The following is a 15,504-nucleotide window of genomic DNA, read 5'->3' on the forward strand; positions in this document are numbered from 1 at the left end:
CATCAAAGGGGAAATACGCCTCCAGAGAGTTCGCCCAGTGTTCCATTGCCCTGACAACCCAGCAGCTGGCCTAGAAACCCCTCCTGAAAGGAAATAGATGGACTTTAAACACACCTCCACCTTCCTGTCCGTAACATCTTTCAAAGAGGACATGGATGGCATGGGCAGAGTCGCACTCTTAACCAGGCGTGTACAGACCCTGTGACAGGGGGGTACTAGGGGCACACCTGTGCTGGGCTCCGAGGTTCAAATGGGCACCGTGCCAAGGGTCACAAACCACCTCTTTGCTTCACTGCCCCGCCGGCCGCCTGTCTGGCTTGTGTAAAGCTATTGTTAGATTAGCCATTGCTGCCTGCTCCCACCCAATGTGTAACCCCAGCGCTCCGCCGTCCGGGCCAGGCCCCTGCCTCACTCGCTTCTACAGAGTGTGGCCGGATGCTTGTGCATGACTTGTCATGACATCATTCCAATGTGTCAGCCTTCCTCCCTGAATCCGCCCACCGAGGAGCAGGAAGCTCAGCAGGGTCCACTCCAGCAAGAGCCTGGAACTAACTTGAAACTTGAAATTGATCACCGTCGCCCATCCGGCACAGTACTCCACGGTCTATCCCATCCCAGTTGAAACTGACATTGTGACAGACTGTGTTCATTTTGATTGACAGTGACCCCCTAATTATACATATAGGCAGCGCTCTCTCTCTCTCTCTATATATATATATGTACATACATACATACAGTCAGGTGCATAAATATTGGGACATTGACAGAATTTTCATATTTTGGCCTCTATTCACCACCACAATGGCTTTGAAATGAAGCAAACAAGATGTGCTTTAACTTCTGACTTTCAGATTTAATTTGAGGGTAATTACATTCAAAACAGGCGAACGTTGTAGGAATTACAACGGTTTCTATATGTGCCTCCCACTTTTTAAGGGGCCAAAACTAATGGGACATATTAAACAATCCTAAATCTAACTTTCACTTTTTAATACTTTGTTGCAAATCCTTTGCAGGCAATTACAGCCTGAAGTCTGGAACGCATAGACATCACCAGACGCTGGGTTTCATCCCTGGTGATGCTCTGCCAGGCCTCTACTGCAAATGTCTTCAGTTCCTGCTTGTTCTTGGGGCATTTTCCCTTCAGTTTTGTCTTCATCAAGTGAAATGCATGCTCAATCGGATTCAGGTCAGGGGATTGACTTGGCCATTGCATAACATTCCACTTTTTAGCCTTAAAAACTCTTTGGTTGCTTTTGCAGTATGCTTCGGGTCATTGTCCATCTGCACTGTGAAGCGCCGTCCAATGAGTTCTGAAGCATTGGACTGAATATGAGCATATAATATTGTCCGAAACACTTCAGAATTCATTCTGCTGCTTTTGTCAGCAGTCACATCATCAATGAATACAATGGAACCAGTTCCATTGGCAGCCATACATGCCCACGCCATGACACTACCACCACCATGCTTCACTGATGAGGTGGTATGCTTTGGATCATGAGCAGTTCCTTTCCTTCTCCATACTCTTCTCTTCCCATCACTCTGGTACAAGTTGATCTTTGTCTCATCTGTCCATAGGATGTTGTTCCAGAACTGTAATGGCTTTTTTAGATGTTGTTTGGCAAACTCTAATCTGGTCTTCCTGTTTTTGTGGCTCACCAATGGTTTATATCTTGTGGTGAACCATCTATATTCACTATGGTATTGATTGTTGACTTTGACACATATACACCTACCTCCTGGAGAGTGTTCTTGATTTGGCCAACTGTTGTGAAGGGGTTTTTCTTCACCAGGGAAATAATTCTTCTGTCATCCACCACAGTTGTTTTCCGTGGTCTACCGGGTCTTTTGGTGTTGCTGAGCTCTCCAGTGCGTTCTTTCTTTTTAAGAATGTTCCAAACAGTTGATTTGGCCACACCTAATGTTTTTGCTATCTCTCTGATGGGTTTGTCTTGATTTTTCAGCCTAATGATGGCTTGCTTCACTGATAGTGACAGCTCTTTGGATCTCATATTGAGAGTCGACAGCAACTGATTCCAAATGCAAATGTCACACCTAGAATCATCTCCAGACTTTTTACCTGCTTAATTGATAATGAAATAATGAGGGAATAGCCCACACCTGTCCATGAAATAGCTTTTGAGTTGATAGTCCCATTACTTTTGGCCCCTTAAAAAGTGGGAGGCACATATAGAAACCGTTGTAATTCCTACACCGTTCACCTGATTTGGATGTAATTACCCTCAAATTAAATCTGAAAGTCTGCAGTTAAAGCACATCTTGTTTGTTTCATTTCAAAGCCATCGTGGTGGTGAATAGAGGCCAAAATATGAAAATTCTGTCAATGTCCCAATATTTATGCACCTATAAATATATATATATATAATATGTGTGTGTGTGTATATATAGATGTATGTATATCTGTCTTTATACAGTATCTGTGTGTATATATATATATATATACCTATATATTTGTGTGTGTGTGTGTATATATATCTACTGTGTATATATATATATATATGTATGTGTGTATGTATATATATATATATATATATATATACACAGTATATGTGTGTATTTATATATCTATATAGATATCTGTCATATATAATGTTCAGAGGCAACTCTAAAGCTGGGTACATACTAGAGAATATGTCCGATCCGGCGGATCAGAACGACATATCAGGCACATCGTCTAGTGTGTACCTGCCGTTTTGCTAATGGAGCGTGCTCCCACGTGTCATCCGCGACATCCTCCGTTGGCGCTGCATGTACACTAGGGGAAGTAATTCTGGACACTTTTAGGAAATTTTTAACATTTTGCATTTAGTCATTATTTTTACATTATAATCACTTCTAATTTATATTCCAATCAAAGTATATGTGAGTATAATCATTACTATTTATTTTTAAGTTGTCATTTGTCAAATTTTCAGTGAAAAATTCAGTAAAACCAGTTTTAAAGGTAAGCTTTTATTATGGAAGAAAAATATGCAATTTCAGCAATACACAAAATTAATATTTCGTTGGATATCCTCTGTTTTTAAGAACAGCTTTGATTCGTCGAGGCATCAAATGATCCAGACGCCTCAGATCTTCAGGTGAAATCACGTGGTACCAGGCCTGGATTATGGCTTCGATCAGCTCTCTCTTGTTACTTGGATTTTTTCGTGATACCATCACCTTAAGCCTTGACCAAAGATTTTCTATCGGATTTAAATCTGGACTATTTCCTGGCCAAGCCAAGACAGTGATTTGGTGATCACCGAACTACTTCATGGAACTGTTGGCGGCGTGGCATGGTGCTCCATCCTGCTGAAAGATACACTTCTGTGGGTCACCTTTGAACAAATCTGTAACAGTTTCGCCTCCAGCACTGCTTTTTGATACTTTTTGGCATTGATATTGCCATCAATGACAGCCAAACGTCCCACACCATGGCTGGCCATGCTGCCCCACACCATCACACTCACTGGGTGCTTCATAGTTGCCGTGGTGCACTCGGGCAAAAGATCTCCCTCACTCCATCACTCCCAAATATGCTGAATTTGGTCTCATCGCTCCAAATATTCTTGTCCCAGTCTTCTTCTGTCCACTTCTTGTGTGCCAGAGCCCAATCTATATGTTTCTGCCTCTGTTTCTGGTTTCGATATGGCTTTTTCTCGGGGTCCTAGCTCGCAAACCATTGTCACAAAGTTTTTTTCGTATGGTTCGGTCACATACTTGGACACCAGATGTTTTCATTATGTTGTTGATGGCTTTTGTAGACCTTCGATGGTCCTGCAGGGACAGGCAACAGATTCTGCGCTCATCTTGTATTGTAAGTGAGAGCTTTCTCCCAGTTCTTGCGGCTGATTTCGTCAATCAACTGCTCGCAACTCTTAAGCAGTTTCCTTAGACCTGACTTCATTGCCCCACCACCCAACCTTTTCCCAATGTCTTCGTAGATATACCCTTCCTCACGAAGCGTCATGGCTTTGCCTCTCTTCCCAGGTGACCAGTCAACATGTTTTGAGGTATTCAGAGCCATTTTAGTCGTTATTCACACTTTGACCAGAGCTGCAACTAGATTTGGGGATTCATTGTAAAGGCTGCCGCAGTCTGGATGAATTGAGTGCTGAAAAAAGCACATGAGCCTGCATGGATGCTGTGTGGGACCTGCTCCCGGATCCTGTCAGCATGCTGCCTGCTGTGACTAGTGACAGCCTGCATCTTCACCACTGACAGTGGCTACTAAGTGTATTTCAAAACCTTCTCTCTCTCTTTTGTTTCTCCCACTCTATCTCTCCATCCCCTTATCTCTGTTTCCTCTCTCTCTCTCTCTCTCTCTCTCTCTGACAAATCATGTTAAAATATTAAGTAGAAACATCATACATTAAAATAAAAACATTAAAGTATTGATTTCATATAGCAGAATATGAATTTTCTGCATAAATATCAAATAAAACATTTTTTTATTGAAAGTGTCCATAATTAATTCCACTACTGTAGGTCCAATGGGCGATATAGTTAGCGGGGGCCATGCTGCCAAATGCAGCATGGCCCCGGTCATCACTTCTGGTATCGGCAAGGGTCCTGGGTTGAGGGGGGGCCCCAGAGATATTTGTGTAATGGGCCCCAAGATTTCTGTTGCCGGCCCTGGGCGTGTCACATTAGAATCCACCTGAGGGGGAATTTCTCATTTCGAGTAATAATTTTCCTCGAAAGGATAAGCATAAGCCAATTGTCTTTGAGGTTGGAAACGCATTTTTGGCGAATTCCACGCCTCCTCCAAATGATCCACAAGGTGATCAGATAGAGGAGAAATTGCAGCAGTACTTTTAACATCCTTGAAAGCTCCTCATCTCCAATCTCCGTGGCCACACATACTGCACGTATGAGACTGTGGACATAAATTTTGGACTTGCTCAGCATCCCGCTGCGGAGGCTCAGTCAGACAAGTCATATATCTCTCCATCGTCCTCATCATAGTGTGTTGACTGAGACGACATCAGTTGTTTTTTTAGCCTGTCTAAGCGGGGATTCACCGTGCAACATCTCTGTAAGGTTCTGAGTTAACCCAAATAGGTTCTGGAGACACCTGAGAAGGTGCTGGCTGTGGAGGGAGGCACTGCACCACCATCATCTGCTGGGGAACCCCCTGTACTGGGGATTGGACTACCGCCTGCTGCATGAACCCCAGTTGTGGGAACGCAGGGGGAACTGCCAACCATCCCACAAGAGTATTTAAAGCTTGTGCAAAACAAGCCCAGGGAGGCTCCTGCACAGAAATACGAACAGCAGGTGTACAAGAAATGGCAGAACATGTTGTACATAAGCCCCCATTAAGTACATCTCCCTCACTAATACCTGCCTTACATCCTATGAATTCCTACCTATCTATACACCCTAAATGTCGCTATTTAGCGTTATAAGTCGCACAAGAAATAATTGCTTTCTCGACTTTCATTGTGGTTCCAAAGCACAAAAAGATATTATTCACCAAAAAGCAGACAGTTACACGCTGTGATCTAAATACAATTAGCGCAAACAGATTATACAATCACTAGGTACAGCCGAATACATGCGCATGTGCTCTGAATCCAGATTCCCGGCATCAACTATGAAACTTCCGTCAACAGCAAAGAAAAGATGACAGACTAACAGATTCAGGGTGCTTGCATATAAACCCTTGCAGAGATAGGCAATACAATAAAATAAGTTGGCATAATCCCATTGGTTCTTCTTCTTGGTTCTGCTGTTACGATGCAATTCATAGGTCAGTTTGTATTGTAATAGTTCAGCCTCCAACAGCTTCTTTGTGTCCGTTTTCCCGCCGAAGAACAAGTCTAAACTGGCTAATTACATTACATGAACAGAGGCCCTGATTCAGAGCCGGACGCTCTGACAGAGCGCTCGCTTTGAATCAGGGCGTCTTTTTTTGTTATGAAGCGGCCTCCGGGCCGCTCGCATTGCTGTGGGTTGCCACCCACAGCTAATGCGAGCGGCCAGGATGATGGTCGCAATGGTCAAGACCATCGCGACCATCGGGCTTGCGACGACACCCTTGTGGTAGGGTCTCATGGCCGCAAGCCCCAGAGAGCTTTCGGCTCAAACAGAGCCGAAAGCTCTCCCATTGACATCACTTGTGATGTCAGTGGGGCCACCCCCAAATGGTAGGCGTTCTCATGGGAACGCCTCTGTCTGGGCAGCCACCTCCCCGTCCCGCCCACCAAAGGGGGCGTGCTGTCACTCAACATTGACAGCACGCCCCCTTTGGTGCGATACCCGGAGCGACGGATTGCCCGTCGCTATCTGGGTCTCGCGCATGTGCACGACTGAGCCGGCTCCATCGTGCGCATGCGCTCTGGGCCACCATCGACCCGGTTGCGAGCGCCCAGCACTTGCGACCAGGTCTGAATCAGGCCCAGAGTACATTTCAATGCCTACCTCTCTATGATCCATAATTCCCAGACGCATGTTGCGATTTCCTTGCCGATGGAACCAGAAATCTGCAAATAAACAGTGGTTCAGAATGGCACCAAACACGGTCTGTTTATCATGTACTAAACCTGAGATCATAAATACAGTCGCTTTATCACATAATTAATAATTAATATAACCTTGGATATTAACCTTAATGCTGGGGAACCTTTCTATGTAAGTGTGCAATGTGTAAGTATTAAATATATTAAGAAAAGATGCTAGTTAGCGTTGTGCGACTACGTATTTGTGGAGTACACCGTGGTATATGTTTTGCAGGGTTGTTCATATTATATGTTTTAGTAAAGGTATGTATTTATATAATGAGGACTTTTAACATTGTTCTATTGCGTGGGAATCGCACGACGCTAAATAATAGCATCGCCATATGTACTGATATTGTGGGATTCGCTAAAATGGCATTGTGTGGCCATTCGCAAAATGGCGTCTTGTTGCCATACGCAAAATGGTGTCGTGTAGATTTTAATTTTAACAGATTCTGGGCCTGATTCATAGCCGCTCGTAAGCGGCCGCTCGTTCGCTCTGAGCGATGTTCGCACAACTGCGCATGCGTATGGGTCTTAATGCGCATGCGCAAACCAGTCATTGCGGTCGGAAATTATGCGCTCGTAAAACAGCGAGGGGCTGCTAATTTGATTGACAGAATGTAGCGTTTGTTGGTGGTAACAGGGGAGGGTGCTTGAAAACGGGGGAGTGGAGGTCCGAACGCAGGCGTGCCTAACGGTCAAAAGGACGTTTAATGGGAGTGCATAATTAGTGAAGGAGCATCATCGACCACGTCACTTGGTTGTCTTTTAGCCTGAACTGCTCGCAGTGATAGCGTTAAGAAAATCCTACCACAACCACTGCGAGCAGTTCAGATGCCTTTCAATGTTCCTGATTAATCTAATAAATACCGGAGATGACGTGTGATGCAAATGGCAAAGGGGCGTCTTTACAAAATAGCAAGCACATTTTTCGAACGCTCGCTCGCTCAGACATAGAGGCGTCAACAGACTGCAAAGAGCGAGCGCTCAATTTAAATATCCGGACCCTTTTTTAGAACGACCGTCAACAAATAGCATCCGGCTTTGAATCAGGCCCTCTGTCTCAGACAATTATCCAGCTTCGTACAGTCCACCCTTTGATAGCAAACAACACGCTATCACACTCTGATTTTAAAAATTAATTTAGGCTTACACTATGACATATTATTTAATGTTATGGGATGGCACAAGGTGGTTCTTAAACCATCAATAATGTATCTCTGGGAGGGACATAAAACTACCCTTATATGCACACCATGGATCTTGGGAGATTATGGGAAAGATGTGGGAATGCACCTAACCTATAAAGGAAGTCTTGAAGGGGATAGGGACTTACATTATTTAAGATGTTTTAAAATAACATTTTAATAACACATTTCATGCATGGCTAAATTTATACATCATCTGATGGTACATTCTAGTTCAGGGTTGTAATGCAGTTCTTCATTTACCTTGGTATTCATTCTGTTACTACTGACCACCATCATAATTTAATTCCTTTGACTTACCTTATCTTTACATTTTCCACATTTCAACACAGTAGGAACACATTTGACACATAAGCCAATTACTATGATGACAACCAATATGAGATCAGGAGTTTACCTATGCTAGCTACTATTTCCTGGACCCACTCTCCTAGACCGGAGAACCATTTCACTGGGTTCAACCATGAAACCCATTCTACCTTCTCCCCTACTTCAGCCACTGAAACATTATGGTTCTTCCAAAATTCCCATTTCAGCTGCAGAATTTCGTCCATCTTCCGGTCTATCGCCTCCTTGGGGTCACTAGTATTATTTGTAATGTATGTGCAACACTTTACACCAAATTGGGTGGCCAAAGTTACGCAATACCCTCCAGTGACAGCTGTTAAATAATGTAACACTAGTCTATGTTGCACCAGTTCTCTCTTGTAAGCTTGCAACTCCCTACCTGTATACCTAAACGTGTCATCCTACATCTCTCGATGATATTATCTATTAATTTAGCAAGATCTTGAATATATCTAAAATTGAGTGTGCCCCGAGCGATCCTGGTGGGATCCAATGCTACCAAAACTTGAAAGCCAGTTGTTTCACTAACTGTGTGATTTTATGTACATTACCAGGTATCATATTCCTTTTGTCTCTATGTTCATACTGTGTGTGAAGATATGGTGATGGTGTGTTTTTATGAATACCAAGCATTTCACCATGTGTAAGGGTCATAACTTCTGGAACTACTCTTCCTAGGTAACACAAACCTTCAGAACTCGGAGAGAGAGCCACTTATACGCTTTTCTACCACATATAAAGTATACATCATCGGGGAGAACATAAGGAATAGACTGCATCATGCTCATCCAACACATTTTCATTACAAATGATCCTATCTCAGGTTCATCAATCTGGCTAATACACGTTTCTGGTTGTATAACCCTGGCACAGTACCCTTCTGGTACTCTGCCAACCATTTCTTTGATGTCACTTAATGTGTACCGATACTGGTAGTGTCTCCCATTTAACCTAATTGCGCGTAACAGTTCAAAATTTATAGGTTCATAATTAGCTCTTAGTGAGAAGGTCATCGTCTGGTTATTCCCAGTCTCCTCCCAACTTCCTGGTTTATTGGAGTTGGTGATGTTCAAACATAAAAGTGATTTATCTACTTGGTACTGGAGGAGTGTAAAGTGAGGTGGTTTGGTGTTAAGAAATTTTCCATCCAGCGTCTTCCCTTTTTATAATTCTAAAACCTCATAGATATTTAATGTAAATGGCACTAACCCTACATTATGCTGTCCTTGAGGCACGTGAGAGCACACCCAACAGTCAGTTTGGTTTAAAACTTTGCCCACCATGGTATGATAATCCTCTAAAGGATACCCACCCCAATACTGGTTATACCTAGGCTGGCACCGTTGGATGCAATTATCATCAATTTGGGACCCACAAAACTCACACATAAAATAATCCTCAGACGATAGACCTTCACACTGTCTCCGAGTTTCAAGAATAACAGATCTCTTAACAATTACTGTACTGGGTTTGGTCAGGTACCGCCCTTGTGACTGTATTGCTCTTTCTCCCAACTCCACTCCATCGATATCACCATCAACTCCCCTCTCTGTCCTCTGTCACAGAAACCAGAGATCCCAAAACAACCTAGGATGATGAAAACTCTGGGAGAAAACACAGCAGACCACTCCATTGCTGAAAACAATGATTTACAAATTTCTTTAGCTCAGGTATCTCACTGTAACCTTTAACCCTCCTGGAACAGACTCGCAATTGACAGGTCTACGTTATCTGTCTCGATTCCGCCTTGTCTCTCCACCGGTTGGTTCACCTTCTTACAGTGAGTGGAATGGACCCAGGTATCTCTCTCTGCCACTTTCAAGGATGTTGTACTCGTCAGCAACACTTGATATGGACCTTCCCACCGATCTGTCAAACAACCTGAATGCAAGAAATTTCTGATCATAACAAATTCTACAGGTTCAACATCATGACAGTTTGTTTCTGGCATATCATGTGACAACAATTTCAGTTTCTGCTGTTGCTGCTTTAACTGTTTACTCGTTGTTACTTTTCAAATCTTCCTGCGGACTTATAATCAAATGAGGTTGTCTACCAAATAGTATTTCAAAGGGGGACAGATTGAGAGGGAGTCTAGTTGTCCTGATACTGTGGAGGACAAGTGGTAATGCTTCTGGCCACTCCAGTCCAGTTTCTGCCATGATCTTACTTAATTTATTATTAATAGTACCGTTCACCCTCTCCACCTTGGTGCTGGCTTGTGGTCGATAGGGGGTGTGAAGTCTACTATTAATACCCATCAACTTACACATGTTTTGGAAGACATCACCTGTGAGATGAGTACCCCTATCACTTTCAATAATTCTAGGGATACTGTATCTGCATACAAACTCCTGAACTATCTTCTTAGCAGTAAACGCAGCAGTATTAGTGGCAGCTGGGTATGCCTCAACCCAATTAGAAAACACATCAGTGCACACTAATACATACTTGAGATTCCTGCAGGGTGGTAATTGGATGAAATCAATTTGTATTATCTGAAAAGGTCCATCGGTCGGAGGAATGTGGGATGGCTTGGTGGGGATTGTTTTCCCAATGTTTTTCCTCAAGCAGGTCAAACAGGACATTGCTCTCTTTTCCACTTGAGAAGAAAAACCCGGTGCACACCAGTATGCTCTCACCAACTTGCACATACCTTGCTTTCCCAAGTGAGTCAGACCATGCGCTGCCTCAGCCAGGCTTGGGTAGTACACCTTGGGAGCCACTGGCTTACCTTGTCCATCTCTCCAGAGTCCAGAGGACTCTTGCCCACATCCCTTGGACCTCCAGACTGCCTTTTCCTGAATGGAACACAAATTTTGCATCTCAATTAATTTATGCATATCAATCGTTTGAAACATCATTTGGTTAATTGGCATGTTCACTTTTAAACCTGCTGCCCATTTGGCAGCCTCGTCTGCCCTGTTATTGCCCAGTGACACCGGATCGTCCTCACATGTATGGGCTTTACACTTAATTACTGCCACTGCCTTTGGCAATTGGATCGCTGTCAGTAGTCCTTTTATATGTCTGGAATGTGCGACTGGTGTGCCTGCTGCTGTCATAAAATATCTCAGACACCAAAATCATGTACCACCCAAAAGTCGTACCTAAAGTCAGTGTAGATATTAGCAGATTTGCCTTCTGCTAATTCACACTCTCTTCTTAGTGCCACCAGCTCCCCACTTGGAACATCATAACCTGTACATAACTCTCCAGTGTCAGTCTGTTTATGACAACTCCCATCCATGTAAAATGTCATATCTACATTTTCTAAAGGTGTATCCCGTATGTCAGGTCTTGCAGTAAAGGTCTGATTCAGATATTCCATACAATCATGTGCATCAATATACCTGCAGATCTCACCTACCACCAGCGACTCACCTCTCTCCACCCTTTGTGCATCCTGTGGCACATATTGTAAATACATTGTTGGGTTTAACGCACTGCACTGCTTAATGGTGATGTTTGCAGGTGCTATTAGTGCTAGTTCCCATTTTGTGAACCTAGCTGAGGAGACATGTCTGGTTTGGGCAGAATTTAGCAAAGCAGATACAGCATGGGGAGTATAGACAATCATATCATGGCCTAATACTACATCCTCACTCTTACTGACCAATAGAGCAGTTGCTGCTACACTTCTTAAACACGTTGGGAGTGATCTTGCCACAGTGTCCAATTGTGCACTGTAGTATGCTACGGGCCTACTGGCATCAGCATGTTTTTGTGTGAGGACACCTGCTGCGCAACCATCAGCTTGCCTACAGTATAAATCAAAAGGTTTTTCATAATCAGGTATTCCCAATGCAGGTGCTCTTCCTTAATCTTGTAAGATTAAGGAAAGCCTGCTCTGTTTCCTCTGTGTGTATGACACGATCGGGCTTTGAGGAAGAGACTAAGGACCTCATTCAGAGTCGGTCATAAGCGGCTGCTCGGTCATACGCATCCGATGTTTCCCAGCCACGCATGCATACGGTTAGTTGTGCGCACGAGACCTTGCGAACCAAAATGCTGTCAATCGTACGGCTTATGAGCAGGAAGTGGCTTCCGAGAGTTGATTGACATGAAAGGCCGTTTGTGGGTGTTGACGGGGTGGTGGTCTAAAAACACAGGCGTTCCTCACCGTTTTCAGGGCGTTTCAGGGGCGTACATAAATTACCTTCTACGACCGACCTAGAAGGCCGGAAGTAGTAAAATATCACTCTGCGAGCAGGTTAGAGGCCTGGCTGATCGTTCAGCTTGAGGTTGGGTATGTGCTCTCTCAAGCACCAGAGTACAATCGATACTATCGATTGTGACTGATGTTATGTTTGATGTTTCTATTTTGTGCCACATAATGCAAGCAGCTAATAATCATTTGTTGTTGCTTTTAACACTGCTAATTGGCTTGTAATTGTTTTTGTTGCGTTTGCATTAGCGAATAAAAAGTTTAAATTAATGTCATGGTGATGGTTTATTATAAGTTGTTTTTACCAAATATTCGTCCTTTTTTGCATTTTTAAGCCTGCACCAGTCTTTGCAAATCCTCTGCTTTATCAATACCTTTATTAAACATGTATATTTTTCCAATTGAAAACAGACACGTTTTTTTTTTTTTATTTACCAAAAAAAAAAAAAATTATAAAAAATAAGAACAAAAATAAAAAAGGACGGAGATGGAGGCATTGGTGAATAGAAATATGGGGACTGGACATCAACAGGGGAAGGATAAGATAGCCAGGGCTATTTTCTTCGTTTGGGACGGCTCGGCTGAAGAGGCTTTTTTCGGAACAGCCGACTTGCGTGTGACATGCCGACTGGCCTGGCCAGAGCCGGATGGAATTGGCTCTGGCCTAGGCATAGGGCTCGCCATACTTTGGGGGGTGGCTGTTGGGCTGCCAGAGGTAGTGGTCCTTGGAGGAAGGGAGCCTCGCTCCATCATGGCAATTTGGTTTGCCTGCTCCTGGGCATCTGCCGAACCAGGGCCCCAGCACATGTCTCCAGGACCTCCACCACCCTCAGCAATCTGCCATCTATCCTCACCAGAGTGGTCTCCATCCTCAGGAGAACAGAATTATTCTCCTGAGTTTGGTCGACCAACTCGGTGAGGAGAGCCACTGCTGGGGCGGGTGGTAACCCTGGAGTGGGCTCCACAGGGTCCCCAGATGGAAAATTTGTATCATCCCCTGCAGAGCCTTCATATGTGCTGGGCCCAGCCATCACCTCAGGAGCAGGCACTTCCTCCTTGGGGTCTGTAATGCAAAAGATTTGTTAGGGTGTTTTTTTTTTGTTTTAATTTTTATCAAAAAATCTAAAATATTTACCTTCTCTGCCATGTGGAGCGTTAAAGTCGGCCATGTTAGTGTCCATATTGGACATGCCAACTAACTCCTCTTCCTCTATACACCCCTGAGCTTGCTCCTCCAAAGCTGTTAAGGTCAGCTCCTCAGGGATGGGTCCACCACCTGTCCCCCTGGCATGGTCCGCCCTACTTCCTAGCTTCCTCTTCTGCCAATATTTGAAGTCTGTCCATCTGTCAATGTTTAGAGTTAATTTAGTCTTGTATTTCCTGTAACATTTATAAAAACAATTATAAACCAACATTCACACTAGCAAATGTATACCTTTTACGCACAACATTATTGGATCTGTGCGTCGTCCCAACACGATTAACAGCCCTGGCTATCTCATCCCAGATCCTGTCTTTTTGTCCAGCCCCCATATTTCTTGGTGCATGGACAATATTGTCCATGCACATAGACACCAAGGCCTCCATCTCCGCCCTCGAAAAGGGAGGGTTTCTGGACCTTCTTTGGCTTGGGCCTGGCTCCCTGCTTGAGCCTGGCTCCTTCTCACTCCTCCTTTCTTGCTGTTGTCCACCTACAACATGTTAATTTTTTTTATTTAATTTTTATTATTAAAATTTAAGGAATTGGTCATTATTGGACACAAAACTTACTTTCTAAGGGCGGACTCTGGCTTCCATGCTCCTCTGTCTCCATGGTGAAGTTTGATAAAGCATGAGTACTAGTGTGCTTTGGCAACATTTTTAAACATGTGAGCGCATCATTGGATTGGTTGAGCGTGCATCCATGTTGAGGCCATCCATGTTTCCCTGTGCAAATTGCACACCTAACCTTAATTGTGGGCTTTAATGAGATGTGAGCGCATCATTGGATTGGTTGAGCGTGTATCCATGTTGTGGCCATCCATGTTTCCCTGCGAAAATTGAATACCTAACCTTAATTGTTAATTTTTCGAGTGTTTAACATCCCTACTTAAGGACCTCCTAAATGTGCCATTACTTGTGCGTTGTTGGTGGTTGGTTCTTGTTATATTGTTGGTCAGCGGATTATTGCACAAAACATCTTAGGCTTGAGAGTCAGGTAAGTGTATCCTAGTCATGTTTTTTTTTTTTTTTAATGTTACAAAATTTTTTTAATGTCAAATGTAGATTTTACTTAGTTGTTTTTTTATAACAATCAGGGAATATTCCTGCCCACTTTATTGTGGTCAGAGGGAAGTGTTTCAGAGTCCTGCTGCCATAATTTTTATGTGAATCCCTTCTTTTTTTAAATTTATATTTTTTGTAAAATAAATTTACCCTAATGTAGTGTTTAAGTTTGGTGTTTGGCGTTTGGGGATTGTTCCTGCCCACTTTTTAGTGTTCCGAGGTTAGTTTTCAATTTTCTTTATGTATGTGCTTTTATACACCCCTTAAAAAAACAAAAAGGGTATTTGACTAAATGTAGATTTGACCATTGTTTTGTACTACGACATCATTTATATCATTTCCACAAAATACTGTCTAATTTAATTTTTTTCTTGTCTTACCTTAAACACATGTAGGTTTTGGTAAAGATGGCCCTACCCAACCCTGTAAGAATCAGCAAGATTATGACTAAAGTTAAGTTAATTGAGTGTTTGTTTGAAGCAAAATTCATACTATTTTCTATGTACACACATTTCAGAGAGACGTTGGTGAGCTTATCCTCGCCATGCTTCCACACCCTACCTTACCTGGTCCTCATCCTCATCGTAGGCATAGGAGGCATGCAAGGCCCCAGATATTTTGAACACGGGTCACCCTTTTTGGAATGCCTGATGAAAAAAAACACTTTGAAAAAAACAAAGAACTAATATAATAACCAATACACGCAAATGCATACTTACTCCGGCGTATTTGCACCCGCAAACTAAACAAGACCTGGGGCGAATGCCGCCGGAGGTCTGACCACAGGCGCTCTAACTGAGCAATATTGTGCCGATAGCCCAGCGCACGAAGACGGCGACGGACCACCGCGTAGGCCTGCCTTTTTAGTGCATTTGAGATAGGGGGATCAAGATGGCCCAGACACCTGTCCATCTCTTCCACAAGAACTAAAAGTTCCGTGTGACTGTCATGATGGCAATGGCTGGTTTTAGAGAAAACCACAAATATAAATGTGGAACATGAA

At 43.3% G+C, this 15,504-nt stretch overlaps 1 protein-coding gene across 1 annotated transcript in view; it reads left to right on the forward strand.

The window, feature by feature from the left end:
* Positions 1 to 445: 445 nt before the first annotated feature.
* The window catches only part of LOC148502788 (uncharacterized), a 29,070-nt gene continuing 14,011 nt past the window's right edge, over positions 446 to 15,504 (forward strand). The window contains exon 1 of the mRNA XM_088449337.1: positions 446 to 592. Within this exon, the coding sequence (XP_088305463.1) occupies positions 446 to 592 (147 nt within the window). The remainder of the gene's footprint in view (positions 593 to 15,504) is intronic.

Source organism: Taudactylus pleione, unplaced genomic scaffold (genome assembly GCF_031769625.1).
Source record: "Taudactylus pleione unplaced genomic scaffold, aTauple2 ptg000483l, whole genome shotgun sequence".
Taxonomy (NCBI): domain Eukaryota; kingdom Metazoa; phylum Chordata; class Amphibia; order Anura; family Myobatrachidae; genus Taudactylus; species Taudactylus pleione.